At 47.5% G+C, this 26,744-nt stretch overlaps 1 protein-coding gene across 1 annotated transcript in view; it reads left to right on the forward strand.

The window, feature by feature from the left end:
* Positions 1–26,744, forward strand: part of C3_1H21orf58 (chromosome 3_1 C21orf58 homolog) — a 170,147-nt gene that overhangs the window by 19,292 nt on the left and 124,111 nt on the right. The window contains exon 2 of the mRNA XM_085645157.1: positions 22,212–22,272. Within this exon, the coding sequence (XP_085501283.1) occupies positions 22,212–22,272 (61 nt within the window). The remainder of the gene's footprint in view (positions 1–22,211; positions 22,273–26,744) is intronic.

Raw genomic sequence — 26,744 nt, forward strand, 5'->3', positions numbered from 1 at the left:
AGGTAGATCAAATGAAGAAAAACTAGCAAAAGTGTGTGTTTTTCAGTTTTTTAAAACAGATGGGGAAATCAATATGAAGCAACAAGGGGAGGCGAGGGAGGGAGTGTAGCAACATGGGGTGGGGCGGGCATGTTGGTGAAAACACCATAGAGGGCACGGGTGGGAGGCAGAGAAAACCAAACAGGTGACAAATCAATGTGGAGCTGGGGGGAGAAGCACACGAGAGAGAGAGAGAGCGACACATTCGTGTAGAGAAAAGAAGCACAGTATAAAAATAAAGGCTGGAGCTGTGCCCGTTACATTGGATTAATAATTCATACAGCTCCAGGTGCCAGTTCGGCAGCTATTATGCACAAGACATTGTCTGGGATTTAAATTAATTCATGGCTGTCTTCACAGAACTGAAGGGAACATGTCTAAAGGTAGATGTGGAGACACTTTTAGAAAAGAAAAATAGTATTTTTTTGAATTTCTCATACCTCAATGTATTTTTCTTTCTTATTGTGCTGGGTTTTGTAACTCACCCTGGATTTCCCTTATGCATGCCCATGAAGACACAGATGCCTCAGCATCAGTGCCCAACACTTTTGGCTGGGTTTTGAAAGTCTTCGGAGCATGGTGAGTTCATAAGACCCCACTATACATGTGTCTTTGGTTAGCATGGCCTTGAAGGCAGGCCAGTCCAGGCACAGAAGCACAATGATGATGGCAATGGTTTATCACTCTTGGGCATTGAGAAGGTACTATAACTTCTCAGGTGGAGGTTTTGGATACCAAACGCAAGCCCTCTGTTGGACCTGGTCCAGTGTTTCTGCTACTATCAAGCACTGGTGGCTGCAGTTATGGGTGAAGAGGGAGCCTGACTGCATGGTAACAATGACTTCTTGAGAGTTCATGAGTAAATGGATGCTTCCAATTATGAAGCTAGTGCTGTAAGTCTAGTTAATCATTCCCAAGTTGTACCCGCAAGCAAGAGACAAAGGTCTTCTCTGCTGATATCTCAGCCTTTTTCTTTACAGGTTTCATGGGTTGTAGTGGAGAATTGGGTCCTACATGTCTCCATCTGCCCACCTGGGTGCAGATATATAGAGACTGATCTAACTGGGACATTCCACTGCACCCCTGGAGAAGAGATGAACCCCAAACAATTGCTGTGTCGTCCCAGCCTGAGAATCCCAAAGCGATATGAATGACACTCCCCCACAGAGTTAACAAACCTCTAGCTGCCCGTTTGCCTATTTATTCTGCCCAGGGTGAAGCAAAATTGAAGGACCTTTGTAGAGCTTCTGTCGTCCCTCTTTAAAAAAAACTGTGCAGGGATCCATGGTGGAGAAGTGTCTGAGAGTGTACATCTCAATCAAGTACCTAAGAGTGCAAAGGATTTCCACAACTTCTAATTCTAATGTCATGCCCTGAACCTGACACACTATTGGAGGCTTCTCTGGCATGCTCTGAAGGATATGGATCCAGGGCACACCCCATAGGCTGACTGTTCTTTAAGCTGGCAGACTGCACAGAGCTTTAAATAGAGCAGAGCGACAGGCCTGGAAGCACAGATGAGCCCAGAGTGAAGACAGTGAGATAGTACAGAAGGAGTTACAGCTATCAACGAGGACTGCTATTAAAGTGTGACCTAAAATCGGGGTCACTCAGCATTATTAAATTGGACTGTATATGTGTTCGCACAACACACTATGTAATGATGGGAGTAGAAAATAGTCCTGCAGCAATGCACTGCATTTTGGGCTCTCAGTTCAGGTAAAAAAGCACCAACAACTGGCATCAGACTCCATTCAACCATCGCCTAGGTGTACTTCTTAGGAGTGGAGTGGGACGCTGGAACATGTTGAAGGCACAAAAGAGTCCACATAAACTCCAGACCCTAATGTACACTTTTTTGCTACAGATGCACGGTTAAAAAAAATGCTTGTTATATTTGGCCGATTTATGATCTATTTACCCCAGGCCTCCTGCCTTTATCAAGGAACCATGAACAGACGGAAAATACATAGTCTTGACCTGTATCACTATTCCACACACTGGTCATTAGTATTTGTATCAATTTAACCTGGTCTACAGTGGCTGGTAACATGCTGCTATTACCGTTTGAGATCTTTTGAACTCAAAATAAACAATACATTTCTCTTGAAATGGTCTTGGTGTCTTCATTTCTTAGATCCTACCTTCTAAAGAGAACCAACAAGCTTACAAGGTGGAAAGGATGTTTTCAGCTCTGGAACAGGGATTCTGGCTTGTATATTGAGTTGCATTGAACTTCTTGGAAAGTGGCAGACAGCTGTGCAGAGAACATTTTGCCCAAAGTAGCTATGAGGGAATGTGGGAGATTGTCGACAGCCCGCAGAGTCTGATAGGCCGGTAGGGCTGGGATGGAATTGGACTCCATCTTTCTCAGTCCCCAGATGTCTCCATATGTCAGTGTGGCTATGCCCATTCCCCCTACTCAGAGAAACCCACTTCAAACGCATTGATTTTTTACCTCTGAGCAGAACAAGCATGGAACTGGCGCCCTCTGAAAACAGAGTCTGACATTTGATCTTGGTCTTTGAATGCTCAGCAAATGTGACAAGATAAGAACATGATTTACAGTCTTGTTTACAGAAAGGAGCTCCCTTTCTGACGTAATGCACTTAAAAAAATATTTCCGTGCAGAAACCAAAAACCGCTTTGTGTTTAGTGTGAGGATTTTCTCCTGAACAAGCAGCTGCTACAACAGTAATTATGCAAAGTCAGCTCTCATAGGGGGGGAAACTTATTAAGCAGATTTCCGGGCTGCTCGAGGAATGTTAACTAAGCAGCCATATACCAGTGAGGAAAGAAGACAGATGACCTGTAGATGGAGTGCTAGCTAATGAACAATAAAACCGAGATAAGAACAAGATTTACCCACCTGTTTTCAATCTATTGCGCACTCGAAATCGAAAGGCAGGGGGAGCAGCAGTGCGAATGGAGAGCCTTCCCATGCCTCCGAAGACACCTTGCAACAACACAAAGAGGAAGAAAATAGTACCTTCCTGAAACACATGCAGAAATAAAAGAAAAAAATAGAGCGCATAAACAAGCCTAAATGCACACAAGTGAAAGGCTACAAGTAATAGAGCCATGCTCCGTGGGAGGGAGCAACACATGAGAAGGAGGGATATAAAGGGAAGATTAACCACTTGAAAGCGAGGCATTTGAGAGGACACTTGAAGAAAGAAATGTAAAGCAGTGGGTGAGCTGTAAGCTTACAAAGTATATACAACCTGTCTCAAAAAGATAGGCTCAACCTAAAAAGGAAGGTTAAGGTCTGGCAAAATGTTTATTTTGCATGTCGAATTGGCAGTTTTAAAACTGCCTACTTAGGCTGCAAGGGCAGGCCTAGAGACATTCTTTGCATTGTCCCTTTAGTTGTGGTACAATATGTGCTGCAATCCATTAGTGACATTTAACTTTACGGCCCTGGATAGACTTGGGTACCATGTACTAGGGACTAATAGGTAAGTTAAATATGTCAATTAGGAGTGTTGCTAAGTTTGACATGTTTTTGGGGTCAGAGTAAATGCACTGGTACCTGGTTGGCAGTCCCTAGTGTGTAGAGATGAAAAACCAGCAGCATCAGTCCAGAAACAAACAGGGGTGAGAACACAAAAAGAGGCATTTTCCTATAAGTGTTTGCAGAGGGATGGGTGCAGGGCCCGGGCGGATGCCAGGACTAAAGCGTAACTCATGCAACACATGGCTGAAGTTGTACAAGAAAGTGTATGCATGGGGCAGAACACAGTGCTTGCTTGAAGGCTAGGCCCTACAGCTAACCATGGAGGGTTCGGCATGGGGCCTGGTTGAATGCAGTGGACAGTTGGTGTTGGCTGCACTAGGGGTGTTGGCAAAGGCCCAGCTCCGCGGCTTGACCCTGCTGCCATGTGCAACAGGGTTCGGGTGTTTGTTGAAAGATGGGTTCATGGTCTGTTTGAAAGTGCAACCATCAATTTACTTTGTTGTATTACTGCTGCCTTTTGAAAGCCTATAGCACACTGTGAGACTTTTTGAATGATCTAATTATTTTCTTTAACTCTCTTTATTAAGTTTTCAACATATTTAGTGTTCATAAATTTCAAATAAGTCATAATATGCTTGGCACAACCCATCTTCCTCCCCCATTGAATTGTAGATATATGAAAGGCAATGGTCACCAGCCAGTCATACATTGATGTTTGTGGAATCGCCACTCCAAGCACCCCAAACCTTATTATGCTTTTCAGGTCAACCACTTTATTTGTAGACATATTGCTCAGCTTTGGCGCAGTAGTCCATACCATTAGTCCAGACCTTCACAGATGGTGCCTGCTCTGCCTTCTAGTGCCATTGTATGTCTTTTTTGGTAAGAAGGAGGCCCAAAGCCTCCAACAGTCTGGTGCAGCTACTCCTCCAATTCATCCATCACACTCAGCAACATCATTTTAGGTTCCAGTATCACCGAACTCCCCACTACCAATGACAGGACATTGCATGCATTGCGCCAGTACCGGTGCACTACTGGGCAGTTCCATGCTGTGTGGAAAGATTTTCCTATGCCCGCTTTATACCGTAGGCAATGTGAGTCTAGGCCATGTTTCATTTGGCTCCATCATGGGGGGATGTAGTACACCCGATGTAGATATTTGAGTTGCATCGGCCCCAGTCTCATGGAGACACCTAATACTATCGGGCCATCTGGGCCTTTACCCAGTCCTCCTCCTCTAAGGCTCCACCTTCACACTCGCATCACTATCAATGCTGTCACAGGGTCTGTGTTATTATTTACTAGTGTATCTTTGAGATCTCCTTCCTCCCCAAGTGGGCCATTGTGATGTGCGCCTCTTTTGGATTGTGATCTGGTAGGACCTGTAGGCTCGGTGTTGCTCAAGTGCATGTTATATTTGTAGGTAACGATAAAATTGTGACCTATGCATTTCATACATATCCCTGAGATATTGAAATGAGCGTACTGAGCTGCCCTCCCATATGTCACCCGGCTTAAAAATTCCAATTGTCTCAGGTTCTAAGCCTTTTAAAGTCGCTGTGTGTTTCAGCCAGTTTCCAGTCCATTATGGTGTTTCCCCAGTTGACACACTGTGCCATTCAATCCTCCTCAGTGTCTGGTGCCGGCAGGTTAATGATGTTAGGGTCGCTGGGGGAAGGATAGCGTGTTTGAATAACCCATAGGGGAGATCAAATATATTCTGCTGTTCGAGGACCTGAGGTTCTGTGGCAGTTGCTGGATCTGCGCGGTGAGGGGTAAATTCATACCAAGATATTTAAAGTGCTGGTCTGCCCATTGGAGGTTCGTTGACATATGTATATCGCCCTGTGCTCCGGTTAAAGGGATGTATGTTGATTTGGAACAGTTTACTGTAAGACATGATACATCCACATAAACTTTTAGTATTAGCGTACCTCCTTGCTCAGGCTGACGTGGGCGGGCAAACAAGCAAGAGTGGGTTGAGCAGAATTGCAACTATTGTTCTACTGTGCGCAAGCACAGCATGCACATTACTGGCTACATGCACACATACTGCACATCGCTGTAGAATATGATAGCGTCAGTCCAGCCCCCGGTTACTTATGTATTGTAGCCGAGACAGAATATCCCGAGAGCTGAAATAAATCCAGTCTTCTGCACATCAATGGCGTGGTACAGGCTGGCGGAGAGAGCTTATAAACTCCCTACATGTGCACCAGCACTGCCCATGACACACCACCCACGAATAACTGTGACACAAGAAAAGAAAATGATTACATTACTAAAAGAAATGGGCCTCAGCGTCATGAGTGACATGTTTCCGCAAGGACAATTCATAGCATCAACTGACATCTCCCTAAGTACACATCGCACACCCTTGAAGATATTTGCGTACCTCCAATTGCGACTGGCAGTGAAAGAACTCTACCCTAAATTCCCAAATGAGCCACCAACACACTATGCGCTCCAAATTCTTTTAACATCACCAACACGCCAACGCTTAGTCACGCACCTCTATAATGCTGCCCAACGGGAGCAATACCGAGCGCAGGAAAAGACCCTACAGAGATGGGAAGAAACACTTGGTATCCCCGTTTTTAACCCCTTCAGCGTGGCGTGGATTTCCGCGCCACGCTGAAGGTTCCGTGCGCGGGCGGGGCCATGACGGAACGGTTCCGTCATGCGCACAGCGCAACCGACGTGCATGACGAAACCGTTCCGTCATGCGCGTCGAACGGGTTAAAGAAGACTGGGAGTACAGATGCGCCCAGACGCAAATGCTTACGTCCAATTATAATTTGCGCATCATACATTTCAAATTTATACAGCAAGCGTACTATACACCGGTGGAATTACACAAGTACGGTCTAAGAGAAGATGACAGATGTCATAGATGCAAAGCTCAAAGGGCAGATTTTTTGCATATGACATGGGCATGTCCAAGACTTCAACAATACTGGCAAGAGGTGACCACTATTGTCACCACCATGTTGACCGAACAGATACCTAATATACCTTTGGTCTGTCTATTAGAAATATACAAAATCAAGCAGGCCAGACGATGCAAACTCCTAGCAGTAGCATTACTATTAGCCAAAAGACGCATATCTCTGCGATGGGTGAGTAGACTATTACCACAAAGCAAGGACTGGATCACAGACATTACATATTTTAAGGACAGACTGGAAACCTATACGGAAGAAATACCACAGGCCTCTAGACCTAGGGATTTCTGGGACCCCTTGGTGCAGTACCTCAGATCCATGCAAACTGATGAATAAACGCACACTACAGTATATACAAAATGCTTGAAGTGCTAGGTCACCTGCATTGTATATGTTTATTTGATACTAATGTTTGAAATGCAAGATACGGCAGGCTAGGGACACCTGGGATACTAGTCTGTTCCCTACTTTATAAGGGTGCGTCAAGGTCAAACAACCATCGAGTCATGGATGTGTCCAGCAAAGGTCAGGATATGTAAAGAGCGATGTTTCAACATATGAATACAAGTATTTGTAAATTAACAGATGTAAAATAATAATGGTACAAAAGATGTGGAACTCTGTACACTGTGTCTGACCATAAATAAATAAAAATTTTAAAAAACATTTTTTTTAGTATTAGCATCAAACGGGGTGGAGAGGTTTCGGGGTTGTTAATGTAGACTAGGACATTGTATGCTTAGAGCAAGATCCTGTCCTTGTCTACCAGGCCAGTGGAAGCTGCTTAGTTGAGCATTCCCGGAAGCCGCCCACCTGCTGTGCTCCCGCGAGACCCGTATCCTGAGCCCGTCTTTGCGCGTCGGTGATTCGAATATGAGCGAGATTATCCTGATCTGCCACATCGTTATAATATCTTAAATAAAACACCGAGCGTACCCGGCTGACAGAATTTCTGACTGCACGTCTATCTGACGAAAGGAATCCCTTCCTTCATCCCTACTTGTCGAGGACCAACCTTTCCTCCCCCTGCTTCCTGGTGGATCGTCCCCTAGCAGAGCCACGGACACCGTACCGTCCAGTGTCTTCTTCCATTACTAGAAATATGCCACCCCTTTGAAGCAATGACCCATTTGTTTGGTTGGCGCAACTTCCCTTGACTGATAGGTGTGCCTGTCCCACCATTCCTGTTCTCCTTCGCCCTTATGAAGGTGCAGCCCCGGCTGGGGCTTGTACACCGAAACGCTCGTTGGCACTCTCTAGCCTAACTTGGCATTCGCTAGCCTAAAACGTGCTTATTGGCGTTTCTTAGCCCCTTTGGGCTGTTTAAAGTTTATCTCATTGATTATGAACTGTGGAACGACTATCCAATTCCATAATTGTTTTTATTAGTGTGCATTAATTTAATATGTTGTGTGATGTCGTTGCTGAATGAGAGTTAGTATGATTGTGTTGTTTTGAAGGAGTTCGTTGGGACTGTCAGCTATTTGTTATACAGGAATTGTATTATTGTGTTATTCAGCTTGGCTGTTGCTGTCAATATACACTTTTAAATTTTTGATTTTTTTTTTTTGTTATCCCATCTATCTAAAATGATGAAATAAAAAATAAGATAATTAAAAGATTCTTTATCCTTTTTGCTTTTTCCGTCATGGTTTGCCTATAGGTTGTGGTTATTAATTATCCGGACCCTTTTAGGGCCTTGTTCTTCATCGATTTGAGGCAGGTATTTTCTCTTTCTTATGGTAGTTGAGCATGCCGCCTGATTCATTCAGCCAGTGGGTCCATGACCGGGGCAAAGAGAAGTGGTGAGAGCGGGCATCCCTGCCTTATTCCTTGAACAATGGTGAACGCGGGGACAGTTATCCATTCACTTTAACCCATGGTTTGGATTAAGGTATAGCTATATATCGTCTAAAGTGAGGGCCAAATTCATGCATTCTAGGATGCAGAACGTGAAGTCCCATTGTACCTAGTTGAGAGCTTTCTCAAAGTCTATGGTCACCAAAAACCTGTGGTCCTTCATCTCGCCAGACAGAGCAATTGCTGTATGAAGTTGCCTTAAGCAGTGTTGGGTATTGTGTTCCGGCATAAAACCATTTTGATCCGGGTGTACCAGTGTTCTGATTACCTAAAGTAATCTATTTGCCAGAATTTTTGCAAGAAGCTTTGTCTCTAGGTTCAAGAGAGAGATAGGTCTGCACGACATACAGTGATTAGATGTTTTCCTAGGTTTCAGAAACACTGAGATAATAATTTGCCGTAAGTTATATGGTAGCTTGCTGGAATCTAGAGTTCGGTGTACAGTCTCATCAGCAGTGGCATCAAGTGTGATGCATAACAGTTCAAGGGGGTGCCCACTCGGGGGGGGGGGGTAGTTCCTGCAGGAAGTGATTGAACGGATTATGAGTTTCTCTTCAGTCAGTGATTCCTCTAGTCCCTGACGGTCTATATGAGAGAGATAGTTTAGGTATTATTAGATCATTCACAACTGGATGTTTGCTGTCAGTTGGAGTCGGGGATTGCTCTGCATAAAGGCGAGTGTAGTAGGACGCGAATTCTTGAGTTATCAGTATGGGGTCTGTTAATTTATTGTCTATGGATGAAGTTATACTAGCAATGATATGCAGCTCTAGGTCTCTGTTCGTAAGCCAATACAGTAGTTTTCCCTGCCTTGTACCCACCCGTCTTGTAAATCTTATATTGCATTGCTGCATGAGAGAGGATGTAGAGTCCAGCAGTTTCTGCTGGAGTGACAGCCACATCATTTCTCTCTTGTGCTCATCCCTAAGCCCAGTTCCTTCCCACTCAGTGTTGTGGATCACTTTTTCAAACTCTATGAGTTTACTATATTCTCTTTGTTTTGCTGCTATTTGAGAAGAAATTACCTGTCTTCTAAGTACTGCCTTCAGTACTTCCCAAATAACTGGGAGTTCACTGAGCCCTTATTAAGTTAAACATAGTCAGTGATCTGTTTGCTCCCTAAGGAACTTGGCGAAGGAGGCTTCTTGCAACCACTAGGCATTCATGTGGCATAGTCCAGATCGTCAAATCATAGGCGATGTTATTGTTATCATTTTAGGAGCATGGCCAGTTGGGACAGCATGGGGCAGGATTTCCGCCTGTACTACTGTGGTGGTGTGTCCATGATAGGTAGAAAGAAGTAGTCGATCATGGAGGAGAGTCTGTGTGAATGGGAGTAAAATGTATATTCTTTAATGCCAGGGTTGAGTGCGCAGCATACGCCTGTAAGGGCTATGGTGCTGACCCATGCACTTAAGAGAATGGATATGCAAGGCTGGGTGCTGTTTGTATTGAGGGTGGGGCTCATGACGAAGTTGAAATGCCCTCCCACCACTGTTAATCCTGTCGAGGACTGCAGCAGGATGCATGTGAGTGCCTGGAGTGGTGAGGGAGGCCATACACTGATGCAAAATTTCAATATCCGTCTCCTATACTTTCCTCTATTACTGTAAAAATGCCCAGGTCATCACAGTGTGTTTTTGTGACTTGCAGCGTGAAGTTTTGTTAGAGAATAGCAGTCCCTCTGGAGGCATTAGTGTAGCCGGTATTATATATTCTATTATAGCATCCACGGCAAAGGAATAGTCACCTATTGCCCATTAGGTGAGTCTCCTGTAGTTGTATAACAGGTAGTGAGTATCTTTTGAGATACTGAAAGACTGCACTCTTCTTAATTTTGTTGTTCAAGCCATTGACATTCCACAAAAGTATTCACAATGAGTCTTGTGTGTCTGTCAGTGTGTTTGATAATGTTTAAAAAGTAGGCAGAGATGCCTGAGATGGGTGGAAATAGGAGTGGACCTTAAACACATGCAATGGGATTACCCTCCACTGGTGCCTTATTGGGAGGAAGTCACGAAAATAGTAGCAGATGTTCTCTCCAGAGAGGTCCCTTGTACACCATCGCACTGCTTATTAAACTGGTTCCCACCTACTGCCAAAACAAAGGTTACGACCAGGTTTCAAGATCTAGCAACTATCCTAGCAAAACGAGAAATAACGAGGAACTGAAAAGTCCCTAGGGGACCACGAATTGCAGTGTGGTGGAAGGAGCTTGAGAAGCAGGCTGGGTATGAGGGAGAAGTGTTACTTAGAGAAGCGAGGAGGGAAATACGCTCTATTGAGGTAGCACGGGCTTGGGAGACACTAGTAGTCTCCTTGAAGGACCCAGACCCACATTCACGTGACCCAAAGCCAAAGGATTCACTGGTATGGACTCCCTCTCTGCACTGAGAAACTGTGTTACATACCATACACTCGATACCTCACATTGTACATGCTTCATCCCATGTTCCTTATGACACTATGACAGATCGGGAACAGGCGTCCAGCAATGTGATAGTCCTCTATGTATCTGCGTCACATAGCGGGTTTGACTCATGGGGTAGTGGGAGTTGGCAATATATTGGATCTTTGTAATAGGTTTATGATGGATTTTTGTAACTACAAACTGGCCACATGGGCAATGATGATGCAAATGGATATGAGATGTACTGTCGACAAAACCTTTAATAAAAGCTGTTTGAAAAATAAATATTCAGTGATGTCAACAATGATGTCATTTAACATGTCATGAGTGATGTAAAATTCGAGGTCATAAGCAGTGCATGATGGAAGCTCAAGTTATAGTTAGTTGACCAAACCACAACTGGTGTATTTCAGTGATTTTTGTTTTTTAGATGTAAGCTATTGTCTCAATTATTCCAGCGCCTAGCTATAACATCACTTCAACCTTTTTTTCAGTGATTTTTTTTTTAACGTAATTCAAGGTCCTAGCACCTAGCCTAGCTATGTGGCTTCAAACTTTGTTCTTTCCAGTGAATACAAAGCCACTAACATTGCTGTTCTTTCCCCAAAAATATTTTACGTTTTCATTCTATTATTCTTTCTTTTTCTCTTATTTCCTCCAATCATCATATCTAAGATAAACAGACACAGATTTGGTGGCCAGGAGCGTCAAGATGGTGGTTGCACTTTCGAAGTGCTCCGGACCCCTCCGTCATCCGCTCCTTCATCCACTGCCATCGGAGAGTACCTACCCTGCACTCGACTGCCTGGCTGTCCTAAACCCCGAGCCTTACCTGGAAGCGGTGTGGGTGGCATCCAAGTGCCACAGGCAGCCCTTGCTGGGAATCCTGCTTCGCAGCGATCCCAAGATGGCGGCTCAGTCGCGGCGATCTCCAGGCCCACTCTACGGCCTTGAGCTCTGGGATTCCTCCTAGTGTGACCCAGAGAGAGGAGGATCCTGGAGAGTGGTGTTTGCGGTGCCGCTTTCCCCCCATGGCAACGGATTGTGCCCCGCTGGACAGGAGGCGCTGGGGACGGCCTGAGGAGGCCCTGCCCATCATGCATCCTGAGGTGGACCTTGAGCTGCTGAGGTGCTGCGGTGCGCGATCGGCCGTCGACCGGGCGACAGAGAGAGGAGAGAAGAGCGATGCTTTCCCCGGTGCTCCCTTGCTGCTCTGCCCTGGTGAGGGCCTACGCAAGTTGCCGGGTCTAAGATCTGGGCCTGCGGCTGGCGGCCTGGTGTGGCCAGGCGGGTGCGTCGGCCGGGTGCTGAGGCATTGGTGGTGAGCTCTGGTGTCAGGCAGACAGTGGCGGGAGGGGTGCATGATCCCTTCCTTCCCCCCTCCCCCCGCATGCCATCATACGTGAGCCCGGATCAGCGCTGTAGGGGCAGGCACGGGCCCCCCTCCCGGGAGGTGACTGCCCGCCGGGAGTGGGTACAAGGCCTGGTGGCGGACTGCCGCATTGCCCAGCAGAGGGCTGACGAGGTGAGGAGCTGGAGTGTCCGCTTGATCCTGAGTGTTGGGGGTTCGGCTGTCGATCGGGCGGTGGGGGTCCGTATACTTACGCAAACCCCCCCCCTATTGTGTGTCCTGAGGTCCCCGGATGTACCGCTCCTCTGACTGGCAGCAGTGGCTCTAGACTGTAGACATTGACTGAAGCAGCCCTCTGACCCGAAACCCCCCCGGCACACTGGTGGTGTGTGAGGTGCGCCTCGGCTGCTGACTCGAGCAGCGGTGCTGTTCAGGGGGACTGCTTTCTTCTTGTAGGTCACTGCAGACCCAGCAGACGGAGCCTCTTGGGGGAGTATCGGTCACCACATCGGGTGGCGGGATGTGAGGAGTCTTCTCGTTTTCCACCCCACCCACTGGCTGCCCCTCTCCCTGCGCACCTTGAGAGCTGCGCCCTGTCCCTTCTTTTGTGCTGGCCTTGTGTCCCGACTCCAGCGTTGACCCTGGCCCACCTGTGAGACTCCGCACGCCTGAACTTATCCCGGGGACACGGGAGGGCCTACTGGAAGAGAGCATCGGCCGTCCGTCGGACGGCGAGGCGCAGAGCGGCAAGGCCCTCTCCCCTCATCCTCCTCCTCCACTCTTCCTTCTTCCCGCCCGAGCGCCAGAGTCCCGTATGGACCTCCTGCCTTGCTGGGCGACGGCCATAGGTAGAGACAGAGCATCGAAAACCCCCGCCACCCAGACCAAAATGGACCGATTCACTACCACGGACTCTGGGGCTGCTGGGGGAACTGCGGACAAAGACGCCCCCTCCTCTGCGGACCTGTCCACTATCCTCCAGGCTATCCATGCCTCTCAATCTTCAGTGGAGGGCAAGATTGCTGAAGTCCGGGTTGATATGACCCTTATCCGGCAGGATCTTCGCAATGCCACGGCCCGGATTAAAGAAACCGAATCCTGTATATCCACCGTGGAGGACGAGATCCAGCAACTTAAGGATCAGGTCGCCGCGTTCAGTCCCACACCCAGGAGCTTCACCAACGGGCCGAAGATGCCGAAAACAGGTCCCGTCGTAACAACCTTCGCTTGGTGAGATTTCCAGAAGGTGTGGAGCAAGGCCGAGCAGCGGACTTCGTGAAGCGCCGGTTGCGCTCATGGATGCACGAGGGCTCCCTCTCCCCATGGTTTGCGATCAAACGGGCGCACCGCTCACTTGCGCCCAAACCACCACCTGAAGCGCCCCACAGACCGATACTAATGCGGATCCTTAATTTCAAGGATCGAGACTCTGTACTGACCGAAGCCCGTAAGCAGCAACACCTCGGGTATGAAGGCCAGATGATCATGATTTTCCCCGACTATACTCGTGAGGCCCAGGGCCAACGCCGCTCGTTTGGGGAAGTCAAGCAGAAGCTGCGCGCTCTCAACATACAAAACAGGCTCCTCTTCCCGGCTCACCTAAGGGTCGTGTTTCAAAATGGAACCCTCTTCTTTGACTCCCCTGAAGAGGCATGGACATGGGTGACAGAGGAGCGCCCCTTAAGGCTCAATGCCAGGAATCCGTCTCCCATAACTGGTGCTGAAGGTGCCTGCCGAGACATCCCTGCCCCGCGGCCACAGCGCAACCGCTCACGCAGGCGGCGAGGTCAGAGACAGGCCTGTTCAGACTCACCATTGGGCCCCTCTAGTCAACCGATGCCCGGGGCGCTCTCCGGAGACCTCCTTGCCGTGTGGTGATCTGGTTCCTCGGGCCACTCAGATCTTGGGGGCGTCTCACCTCGCTCATCACCGTTGAATCTACCTGACAAAGATCTTTCTCGCAGCCCGACACTTCTCACAGGACCTGCTTGAACCCATCTTCATCTTTCGGATGCAACTAACTCCGCGGCCGGGTGTCGCACTTCTGTTTACTACCACTTCTATCTCCCGATGGACACAGTCATAAACATCCTACTTTAAGGAGGGGGCCTCCACGTTTCCCCATTCCCAAGCGTTTTAGTTTGGTTCTCTCTTGGTTATCCACTGTTAGGGTGACAGATGCTTCCGTTCCTGAAGTATAGGGAGGGCGCTGGTTTGGGTGGGGACTGTTGTCCCCATCTGTTTTTGTTGTTTCATTTGTTTATTGTACCAGCATACATTTCCAGCTACACGACAAGCGCGCAAGGCCCAACATTGTAGAACTGCACCCACTACCTCGCACAAATGCACCATTCTGCCCACACCGGCCTCTCGCACTGGTGTCCTTTCCTTCGCCCGCTTTCCCAACGTCTGACACCTATACAGAGAAGGCGTCGCTTCACATAATGTCTTGGAATGTTAACGGCTTGCTGGATAAGGTCAAGCGCACAGCGGTCCTGCGTTATGCCCAGCGTCACACTATAGACATACTGCTGCTCCAAGAGCCCCAGCTGGTAGGCAACCATTGCCCTTTCCTGGCACGCTATGGTTATGGCGGAGTCTGGCACTCCGGCTTTAACCGGGGATCATGAGGGGTGGCTATCCTGGTGCGACGTGGTCTTCCACTCGTGGTGAGGAAAGCAACCCATGATCCTACGAGCTGCTTTGTCATCTTGGAGGGGAGCCTTGGGGATCGGCTTCTGAACTTGCTCGCTGTGTACTCCCTCCCTCCCTAATTGACCTCCACACTTCAGCATCTCGCTACTCTGGTTGCCGCCCTGCCCCTGGGGATGACCATCATTGCGGGAGACTTTAACGCAGTTATGGACCCTGATCTTGTCACTGCTAAGGCCCCTTCCGCCTCCAGAGTCACTCAATCTAACCTCCTGTCGAATTGGGCTGCTACTTTAGGTCTCGGGGACGCCTGGAGACTATGGCATCCGACAACTTGACTCTACACCCACAGATCAGCTTCCGATCACACACATGCACGACTCGATTATGTTATCCTGCCGGCCCTGGATTGTCAAGCAATTCAAGATGTCACCATCCTCCCCAGAGGTTTATTGGACCACTCCCCAGTGGCAAAGCGGATGGGCAGCCTCCCTGAATCTTTGCACCCGATCTGGCGGCTGAACGCCTGGTTCCTCCAGGACAAGAACTTAAGGGACCAAGTGGGAGACGAGCTCCGCCATTACTTTACCACTAATCATGGGTCGGTTTCCTCTCCTGGCACCCTATGGTAAGCTGGGAAGGCAACCATCCGGGGATTTGCCAAAGGCCAACTCAAACTTAAGCGTGTGAAGCAGGACTCCTGCCTCACACTCCTGGAGGCCCAGGCTGTCCTAATTGAGGCTCAACCTCCAGAGGAGAGAACTAAAGCCCAAGATAGGAGACCAGCGTTTCTGAGGGACGCGATTAAGCAGACCTCCCTGGAGGCTGCCAAGCTGCTGTGGAGGTCCTCCGTGGCGTGAGTGTATGGGTGGGGAGACAAAAATGGGAATCTCCTTCACCATCTGGCCTCTTACCCGATGGCCAACCGTATCATCCCTAAGGTGACCGGCTCAGGTGGAGCGATCCAGCGAGCCCCCATTGCAGTGGCCCAATGCTTCGCCACCTACTACGCTACTCTTTACTCTGCACACCCTTCCACTCTCTCGCACCTGGAACTCCTCCAGCTCGAACAGTTTTCCCTCCCACGACTCAGTGACTCTGAGGCGGAGGCGCTAGACCTCCCTGTCACCCCAGAGGAGATCAATGAGACCATATCACGTATGGCTGAAGGTAAGACACCAGGGCCAGACGGACTCCTGCAGGAGTTCTATGCGTCCTACCAGGATACGCTGATTCCCCCCCTTCTAGAGGTGTATCAGGAGGCGTCTGATCAAGGCTCATTCCGTCCCGAGACGGATATGGGCACTATAGTGGTGATCCCTAAGTCTCAGCCTCCCTCGAAGCGCTGCCCTGATTACCGCCCCATCTCCCTCATTAACTCGGAGCTCAAAATTTTCGCCTCTGTCCTAGCCAATCGCATATGACCCTACCTGGCCAAACTGGTCCACCCCAAACAGTGCAGATTTATGCCCTCCCGGGGAACGGTGATGGATCAGACCCAGATTTGTTGACTGGGTGTGAGTGTTTGATTGGTTCTGATGCTCCGTCCATCACCATCCCCTTTTGTACCGCTTTGTTCGCCATAAGTTGCTCAGACGTGAGTCCCTTGCTCACTTTGCCACTGGATTCAAGCAAGCCTGGCTGAAGACAGCTGAAATGCCAGAAACCGGTCCTAGGAAGCTTGTTTTCGGTCCAGGGAAGGCATGGCTTGGCAGTTCGGGCTCGACTGTCCCCATGAGGCACAGGGTCAGACTGGTTTGCATATGACCATGTCTGAACTGGGGTGGCAGAGTGGGCTAAAGAACGGTGATGGATCAGACCCAGATTTGTTGACTGGGTGTGAATGTTTGATTGGTTCTGATGCTCCGTCCATCACCATCCCCTTTTGTACCGCTTTGTTCGCCATAAGTTGGCAGGGTATGCTCAGACGTGAGTCCCTTGCTCACTTTGCCACTGGATTCAAGCAAGCCTGGCTGAAGACAGCTGAAATGCCAGAAACCGGTCCTAGGAAGCTTGTTTTCGGTCCAGGGAAGGCATGGCTTGGCAGTTCGGGCTCGACTGTCCCCATGAGGCACAGGGTCAGACTGATTTGCATATGACCATGTCTGAACTGGGGTGGCAGAGTGGGCTAAAGAACGGTGATGGATCAGACCCAGATTTGTTGACTGGGTGTGAATGTTTGATTGGTTCTGATGCTCCGTCCATCACCATCCCCTTTTGTACCGCTTTGTTCGCCATAAGTTGCTCAGACGTGAGTCCCTTGCTCACTTTGCCACTGGATTCAAGCAAGCCTGGCTGAAGACAGCTGAAATGCCAGAAACCGGTCCTAGGAAGCTTGTTTTCGGTCCAGGGAAGGCATGGCTTGGCAGTTCGGGCTCGACTGTCCCCATGAGGCACAGGGTCAGACTGATTTGCATATGACCATGTCTGAACTGGGGTGGCAGAGTGGGCTAAAGAACGGTGATGGATCAGACCCAGATTTGTTGACTGGGTGTGAGTGTTTGATTGGTTCTGATGCTCCGTCCATCACCATCCCCTTTTGTACTGCTCCCGGGGAATCCGGCACTGCCTCAGACGTCTCCACCTCGCTTTAGCGAATCGACAACAGCTGACCCCCTACTTATCTCTCCTTCTCATAGATTTCAAGAAAGCATTCGACACGGTGGATTGGCGATATCTGCAGGTGGTATTGATTGAAATGGGTTTTGGAGCCCCTTTCTGCGGCCTGGTTAAGGCACTCTATTGCAAGCCAAGGACCCAGGTACTAGTCAACGGAGCCCTGTCACACCCCATCAGAAGAGGCATGAGGCAAGGATGCCCCCTCTCGCTCCTCCTATTCGCATTGGCGATGGAGCCCTTTGCCTGTCATGTCCGATCTGACCAGCTCCTCACGGTATGGAGATGGCCCAGATTGGAGGAAGATAAGATTGCCTTCTATGCTTGCTGACGATGTTCTGCTATTCTTAGCAGATCGAGCTCGGTCAGGACCCCGATGCCTCCAGGCGTTGAGTCTTTTAGAATGAACCTACGGCCTTTGATTGAACTCGGCCAAATCCGTTCTGGTCCCCCTTCACCTTTCGAGAGAGTGCTTTGATTGGCAATCGTCGATACCTCTTCGGCGACAGTCCTTCAAGTACTTGGGAATCTGGGTTGCCCTCCTCCCTGACCTTGCTTGGTCACTCAACGTAGTCCCGCTAGTGAAAAGGGTTTGGGCTGACCTCCTCAAGTGGTAAATCCTGCCACTGAACCCTAAGGGCAGAATAGCTCTATTTAAAATGATGATCCTGCCCAGATTCCTTTACATGCTTCAGAATACGGACCTCTCCTTCTCAAGTTCGTGGTTCCGGGAGCTGGACAGCATGGCCACCAAGGTCTTGTGGGGAGGGTGGAGGCCTAGACTGGCCCTCGTCCAGTGCCGGATCCCACCCTTTGATGGCGGCCTGGGATTGACAAATCTCTACCTTTACTATTTAGCGACTTGGCTCCTCACCATGCATGATTGGTTTAATGGTGGCTGGTCTGATCCAGCATACCGCTTGGAGCTACACTCCCTGGGCTTGTCTAACATTCAGGGGATGCTGTATGGGAGCACCATCTCCCAAACTCTACCTGAGGTCACGTGCGGGGTACTTTTGGCCTGACGGGCTTCTCTGCGTCACACCCAATGGTCAGATAAATTGGCCCAACATACCCCATTGTGGTGCAGCACATGGCTCGGGGAGGTTGCCAACCTCTCTGGTTTTAGAACGTGGGATCTCATTGGCGTTTCACTGCTGGGGGATGTCTGGGGTGGGAGCCACATACGCACTTTCCAAGAATTGCAGACTTGCTACTCCCTCTACTCCCTCTACGCTTCCCAGTTTTACCTTTAGCTGCAGATACGCCATGCCCTCCACTCTCACATCTCAGAAGGCACCTCCCTGCCTGAATATAGCCCGCCCGAAGCCCAGGCCATGACCAGTAACCTGGGAAGGGAGGGATCTCCCGTATCTATCGCTCCCTTACCAATAACACCCCCAACACACTATCACAACTCAGGGACAGATGGGAGGGTTGGCTCGGGTCACTGGATGACGCTGATTGAAGGGATGCATTGATGGCTCCCAAAACAGTCACAGCCTCATCAAGGCTTCGCCTAGTTCAAATATACTATCTTCACTCTGCCTATCTTACGCCGCTGCATCTCCACCGAGCTGGGCTCCGACCCGATGCATCCTGTCCCCGCTGCAGCCACCCACAAACTGAATATTATCACATGGTATGGCTTTGCTCCGCAATCACGCGCTACTGGGAGTCAGTAACAAGGGAACTCACTGAGGTTCTGGGCTGGGAGGTTCCCCTTAACCCAATGAATGTCCTTCTGAGTATCACCGAGGGGATGGATGGTTCCAGAGCTGAAAAACTCTTTCTAAACACAGCACTGATGATGGCCAAAAGGGACATTGCGGCCAATTGTCTGAGCTCGGCTGCCCCACCATGACGCGCTGGCGCAGAGCGGTGGATTGGTGCGCCGCACAGGAACGGCCCTTGTATGAGGCCAGAGGTTTGCAGAAGAAATTTCATAGACTGTGGGGCAAATGGGTCGGGGTGGTGGAAGACTAATACTCTTAATGAGTAATCGAGGACTGGAATTGGTGCACCACTGTTTTTGCCTTGTGTATCAGTTCATCTATGCTGGTGTGATGTCTTCTTGTATCTGCCTTGCACAACTAAATGTACGAACAGCTAGTATTGTTATCTCTTGTTGGTCTCTCACAAAATCAATAAAATTGGTTATAAAAAAAGACACAGATCTACAGTACAAATATGCGCAACAAAGAGACATAAGTTTGCCATTTTCAGTATAAACTTTATTGGCTTGACCCACTAGATGCCTTGCATGAATGATCAAATTATTGGTTACCTGCCTCTCTTGACACAGATGTAACATAGTTTTTTTGGATTGGCTGAAACAAATTCTCAGTGAATGTATTTAGTAGCAGATGGTGGTTTTCATTCTCAGTGTAGAAATCTTGGATGTCCCATAACCCTCTGAAAACGTTGATAATTAGCTATCTTTTCTAGTCTCTATCTTAGTCTCCTATGTGCCTAAAGTGGTGTTTTTTTGCCCTTCCTTTGCCTCTTAGCCGGCCTCTGCCACTATGCGCCCTTGTCTATATAACATGTTGTTCGCCCTGACTATGTATGCTCCTTGGGATTTTGGGTCCTAGGAGGATGTGTTCATCCATCCAATCCAATTGCCTTGTCCCATCATAACAGAGCCATGTGCTCTCTTTCCCGTTGCACATCCAGGTGATAATTATCCTTCCAGAGCTCTGTCCAAATCGTTTCACTGCAGGAACATGCCTCCAGGACGTTGAGCTGACGGGTATCCATCTGCTGACATATCTTACCATAAAGACTTGTTCTGCTTCACCCTCCCATAGAGTGATGGTTGAAGGGGCTGTGATCTGTTGGCTGTCTGACACATACACGGGTAAATGGATGGTAGCTAGTTGTAACTGATCAGCATTTATTGTTGTGTCCATGTGAGGCACCTATTACATCAAATCGGAGACATTTGCTATGGCATCACTCCTGCTCAAACTGATCCTCCTCTCTTTTGCAGTTCCCCAGGGTTACCATATGATGGCAGTTAATTTCTTTGCTAATTTTGGTACTATGCTGGCTGTGTGTTGCTGTAGCTGTATCTCTAGTGGTATTTCTATCTGTCATGTTGTCTGTTTCAGTTGTAGGTAGTTTACAGACAGCTGCCGTTCCTACTCCTTACCTACTCCTTGCACCAAAATATTTTACTCTGTGTGTTTAACAATGGTGATGGGTTTTGCATGCCATCAAATTGTATGGTCTTGATAACAATCACTTTATACTGAATTGTAAGTCTTTGTTCTTGAGGACTGTGATTAGGAAGAGAGTTATACCTATATTACTTACCTCTAATTATCTTTACACCACTCTTCCTTGTGACTCTCCCTCCCAAGCAAGGGGGAGTCAATTCATCTGTTACAGATACTGATGGTTCAGTGGTCCCAAATTGATATATGGTAGACTGCCCCTTTTATAAATGCAAGGTGGCTGTATAGTGGCGTGTCAGTGCAAAGGACTGTGAAAAGATAGAGCAGGACTCAATGGAAAAACGAATACCAATTAGCATCTGGGGCATCCTCTGTTGCCCCATCCTGTCCTAGAAGGTTGGCCAAGTGTGTGTCTGAGTGTGTGTCTGATTCCCCTTATCTCAATGATGGGATAATTTACTGTCCTTCCTGCTTTGGGAGTGCTTTGAAATATTTCTTCTGGCCCACCTTTTGTGAATGGCTGCAAAAGATTCTTAAGCCCCTCTGTTTAGGAAAGCTGTGAGAACACTTTCACCTGTTCCTGTAGTCCAGAAAGGCTCTAGAGCAACAACAACCCAAACGCAATGTTGCCAGGCACCATGGACATTGATCTCAGCATCTTTATAATGCTGCTGTCCAGAGCGACCTGTGGCTACTGGGTGACCTGCGTATCGTAAAGGGACAGCTGACCTGGAACTAATACATGTTGGAATGTGCTAGCGTTTTTCCTAAGCCCCATCAGCCTGTCCTCCAACCTCACTAGTCCCTTTTACCTAGTAACCTTCTCTTGCAGGTATATGGTTGGTAGGCATCTTGTTTTGTCCTGAGCCTTGCTTCTACACTCCTGATGCTCAGATGCGGGTGTCCACCTCCTGCTCGATCTAGAGGTGTGTTGCCCCCACACTCCTAGAGCACTGATTCCTGACACTTCATTGGGTCAAAAAAGTGGCTCAAATCCGCTGCTGCTATTTCTTCTTCTCCCACTTACTCTAGGCAGCTCTTTAAATGCCATTGGTGCTTGATTTCCCAGAGCTTTCTGAAAGTGTTAATTATAGTGCTTTTCCTATTGCACAAGACACACAGTTGATGGACGGAATGCAGAGCAAATCAAAACATTCTCCCCCAGTCAAGAGATCTGGGTTAAATCCATCATTCTTTTGCCCACCATGCCACCCCGGTTTAGACCTGGCCATATGCACCTGGACCGGAAACAAGCATCCTAGGACCGGTTGCACAACACTGCTGTTTACAAGGCCTGGCTGTGCTGTTGGGTCTTTCATGGGTCCTGAGTGTCATCTCTAGGTGGAGTGTTCCCATGTGAAGGGAACCACGGAGAGGATCAGGTGTTTTTTCTGCTCATCTGAAAACTCAACGTAAAATGATACATGCATCCTTCTCAAGACGTGTCCTCTACTTATCGCCAACTCCAGTCTGTATTGAACTCCAGATTTGTGGGATGGGCCAAGGTAATCACCATCCCTTAATTCAGTTTGTGTTGCGTGCTTTAAAGGTTCTGTATCCACCTAAATGAATCCAATATTTAACAAGCATGTAGAAGGGAAGGAATGATGTGTGCTAACAGAAACATACACCAGCTGCTGGTGCTTCCTTCCTCCTTCAAAGATAATACTCATAAAGTCCCATTTCCCTTTCTCTACAGAAACTGGAGAATAGGCGAGAGAATGCAGAGGAGAACAATTATTCACCGATGACAACAGCAAGTAAGAGTCTCCTAAAAGCTTTTACATTTTTGTTCACTGATCCTTGGGGCATTAATACGAATCTAGGGATCATGGTGTCTCTGTGATAAAGGGATCAGTAGAAGGTAGCACGCCAGGTGAACATGTATCTGATGTCGTCTTGTCAAAGGAGGTAGTTCAGATAAAGGAGGTGCGCCATAATACTATGTATTTGACAATAATATGTAGCGCACCGTACCTCTATGTTAGAAGGAATTTATATGCAAGTAAACTATGGCTGTTTGCTCAACTAGTTTCTAGGTACTTTAGTGTGACCCCCAAGAATGGTGTGCAAGTTCCTTCCCAAGAAGCTTGAGAGTTGCTTGAGTTACCTGAGCCTGATTCCAGGGAATTGAAGCTTGGGGGGGGAGGGGATGTGACTTAAAGGCTAGAGCGGCTGACCTTGAAGCTGTGGAATGAGGTTCAAGTCTGGCAGGAAGCTCAAACATCCTGTGACTCTGGACAAATCATGTAATCTCCCTGTGCCTAAAAAATGAATGTGTCCGTCTGATACCTTGGGGTCGACTTTGTGCTATATTAAACTGTAAAAAAAAGACTGACCATGTTGTCCTAATGTTAGGAGAGCTTTCATCTTTCACACTGATTTAAACGAGTGGCACACTCATGAAATACCTCCAGCAGAGACATGTTGGCAGGTACTCAGTGGAGACCTGTTGAGTTCACTCTTGTTTCCTTAGATCTCGCAACGCGTTACGGGGAATTCAACATTGAATGAAGTGGGCATTCTTCAGATTTTTAGGTTTTTGTGAGGACCTTAGGATTCTGCCATCAGGCTAGGAAATGCTAGCACATAATAACAGACGATGTAAGTGGAAGAATTAGAAATGTAATTGATAATTTTGATAGAGTAAATATTGATGAGCCTGCAGAGTCCATGATTATGAAGAATCAAAGTCTGATGGGTGGGAATTCGGTTGTGTGGGATTCAGGAATAGTTCCTGTGAAAGCATCCAGGATTAACTAGTGAGGCACACGACTACAGATAAGTGATGTAGAGGGTTGGCTTAATAAACCTTATAACAATTAAAGGCTCAACTTAAAAAATTATGAGACAGTACAAGAGGATACAAAACCATTTAGTCAATCAGGAATTAAAATGAGGTTCTTAGAAAATATTAAAGTATTTTGAGATGTGAGATGTTGAGAGGTTAACACCAGGTGCCTGCAGTGATGGCCTCTGTGGACGCTCAGGCATATTGGGTACTGGTTGACTACACTTCCAAAAGCGATCAGTCACAATATGTTCATATTACCTTGCTTGATGTGCTAGTCCGATAGGGCTTCTTTTGGCCTAAAGCTGCAAATATATTCAAAGGTTTTTATACATCCTGCAACTATGATTTGCTACACATGATTTCACTATTTAAAGTCATAGGTTTCTGTTAGACCTGGCATATCTTGGCATGATTATCCCTGACTTTTTGCCTCTACCACCTTTGCATTTAGATGCTTTGGGTACTTTGACACTGCTGATCAGTGTCAAAGTACAAGAGTTCCCTGTTTAAAATGTAATGGTGATTGGTTGGCCATGATTGGTATGTTTGCCTTACTAGTAAAAGTCCCTAGTGATGTGTACTGTGTGTGCAAGGGCTAGTAATGCAAGGTCGCGCAGAGAAGGGAACTCAGGCCTTCAGTGTAGGGCCTGCGCGCAGAATGCTAAGTTAGCATGTTGTCCTGACAAGTGCAACCACTTTTTAGACCTGACTTTCCCTTTTACATACACATTGGGCACCTTGGTGGTAGATCTAAGGTAACTCCTGGGCAGGGTGCAGTGTAGGTAAAAGGCAGAACATATACTGAGGTGTGTGCTGTCTCCATTTCGTTTTTCACTGCTGAAAGGCCATTCTGCCCATAGGACAGAATGGGGGAGGCTGGGTGTTGTGTTTGTTAGCCTAGTTTCTTGTCAGTTTATAATGGAGAGGTGAAGTTTAGTATGTATGAACTCACAGTGTTATAACACATCTTTCTGTGAAGGTAGTTTTATCGCTGTGTGTTCATAAACCACTGTTTTAGAACTTGGCAGAGTTTTGTGCTCTGAACATTTCTGTGTGTCTCTGAAATGTGGATTGTCTGTCTGGAACTGAAAGGTGAGAGGAGCTGGGAGAGGTCTTGACCCAGGGAGGGGTTGAGATGGCACCAGGCTGCCCTGCATCTGGAGAGTAGGGGGAGGAGAAGACCAGGAGGTGAAAAGGCCTGGGCTGGTGCTATGAACCAATTGACCCATCTCCTGCTGAGTGATTAAGGATCTAGGCCCCCAGTATCAAAGGGAGAGAGGTGACACTGGGAGGGAGACACCCAGAACTGATTTAGGGAGGGGTCAGCGACCCCAGAGCACATACGAACTTCAAAGACATTAAGGAGTATAACCAGGAGAGTTGAAACCCCTGAAAGGGGGAATGAAACAGATATGGATTGAGACTGTAAAGGCTTGGACCCATTCTGTGGTCAAGAGGAACCTCTGCTAAAGAAGGAGCAACTGAAGAGACTGCTGTGGATAGAGCAATCCTTCGTGATCTGGGGCTAGTCTGCAGTTTGCTGTTCTAACCAAGGGAGAGGCTGTTGGGACTGTGCTTTGTGCGCGGGGTCCCCCTGCTTGAAGAAGACTGTGCTTTGTGCTGTATCTTGTAACCCCCAAGGGCCCAAGGTGAGCTGGCTCCCTGTTTGGAAATACAGGATCATAAACGTTTCCGGAGAAGTCCCAAGCAACGCAGTGTGCGTGTGCTTTTGCAGCTTGAGACCCTCAGAAGTTGGGCCGTGTGATCGTGGGCAAGCAGGAGTAAACTAAGTCTCGAACGCGCTGGATGCGTGTCGAAGTGTAGGCGAAGGCGTTGGTGAGGAGCGCCTGGTCGTGGTGTGCACGGGGAGACAAGGTGAGGCTCGGACGCGCAGTGTGCATGTCGCAGTGGCGTAGCTAGGTTGGGGCGGTGGGGGTGGTCCGCCCAAGGCGGCACTATTTTGGGGGAGAACAAAGGCATTCAGATAAGGCTCGGCTTGCTTTCGTGGACATTCGGGGACGGGCAGAGAAGTAATAGGACTCGCCAATGTCCTCTTCTTTTTTGTGCTGGCAGCTGTACCCAATCTCTTCCTATTATTCCCTCTCTGTCTTGCTCCTCACTTACTGAAAACCGTGACTTGAAGAAACGGTTCACAACCTCTCTTTCCTTCTTTCATTTAGTTGCTTCCCTGTGAAACGGATCCAAAAAAGAAAAACACTCTTGCGAGAAATGCCCATTTTCTGACATTTTTCTATTCCAAAGTGCAGCGGGATGGAGAGAAATAGAAGGTTTTAAATATGAAAAATAAATACATAACTAAATAAAGCAAGACAGAGTGGTTGCAAAGTGGCCAGATTGGTTTTATTCAATTAGGAAAAGGTACCCCCTTGAAAATACTATTTTAGGTCAGGGATCAGGGGGAGAAAGGCACTATAAACAAAGACTGATAAGTATCCCTCTTGACCTCTATTTCTTTTGCTTGACAATTGATTTGTTGTGGGTTCACATGAAAAACAGACAATCACTTATGTTTAAGCATTTCAACTCATATGTTTATTTTTTTTGTTTTTTTTATATAAATTGTTTTTATAATATTTCCTTGTTCATATACATTTTTTTTAATTTACATACATTATCTACAGATGTCATCTTATTCCTAAACACACCTTGTACAATGATATATTCAATTACTGTGCTTGTTTCATATTCTCAACAAAGTGCTTGACGATATAAGCTAATACTCATTATAAAAAACCTCTCTCCTATAATTTTAAGAGAAATCCCCACAGCAATCACTCCTCTGTTCATACCACATGCATTTCACTATCATACAACACATTCACACTCCACCCCAGATGTGCACCATCGATGTTGCTGGACTAGCCAGAGTTGGGCTAATTACTCAACCCTTAGATTATGGTGCCAATTCCTAGGGTGTGACACTCTGTCTTGGTCGACGCATGTTTCGGTGGATCTAATTTCTTTTCTTGCCACCTTCTTCAGGACCTTTTTGTTTGCGAGTTTATCGCGGGCAAAAATGAGGGGATTAATGTTCTGTAAAACAATTGGAGAATATCCGCGATTAATTTCATACAATTATGTGTCCCACAGGAGAACGCTAGCTTCATTCTCCAAAAACTACAATTAAAAACCAAGAATTTTCACTTCTGTCAAGTTTGCCAACGTGCCTCTGGCTATGTAGCTCTCTACTAAATTGAAAGTAGTGTATAGTAAGGAATCAAAGAGTAGAAAGAATAGTTAAGAGTGATGTATACTACAGGTAAACGTCATTTTAAACAAGGAGTAATTTATCTCTCTCTATGGACCTGTATCCTCTATTACGAGTCTTACTATGGTCTCCATACTCTATTATGCACAATCATGAGAAAGTAACGGATTTGGAACTACCTGTATTCTGGTATTGCGCACGTAGTGAGA

The sequence above is a fragment of the Triturus cristatus genome, chromosome 3_1, assembly GCF_964204655.1.
Source record: "Triturus cristatus chromosome 3_1, aTriCri1.1, whole genome shotgun sequence".
Taxonomy (NCBI): Eukaryota; Metazoa; Chordata; class Amphibia; order Caudata; family Salamandridae; genus Triturus; species Triturus cristatus.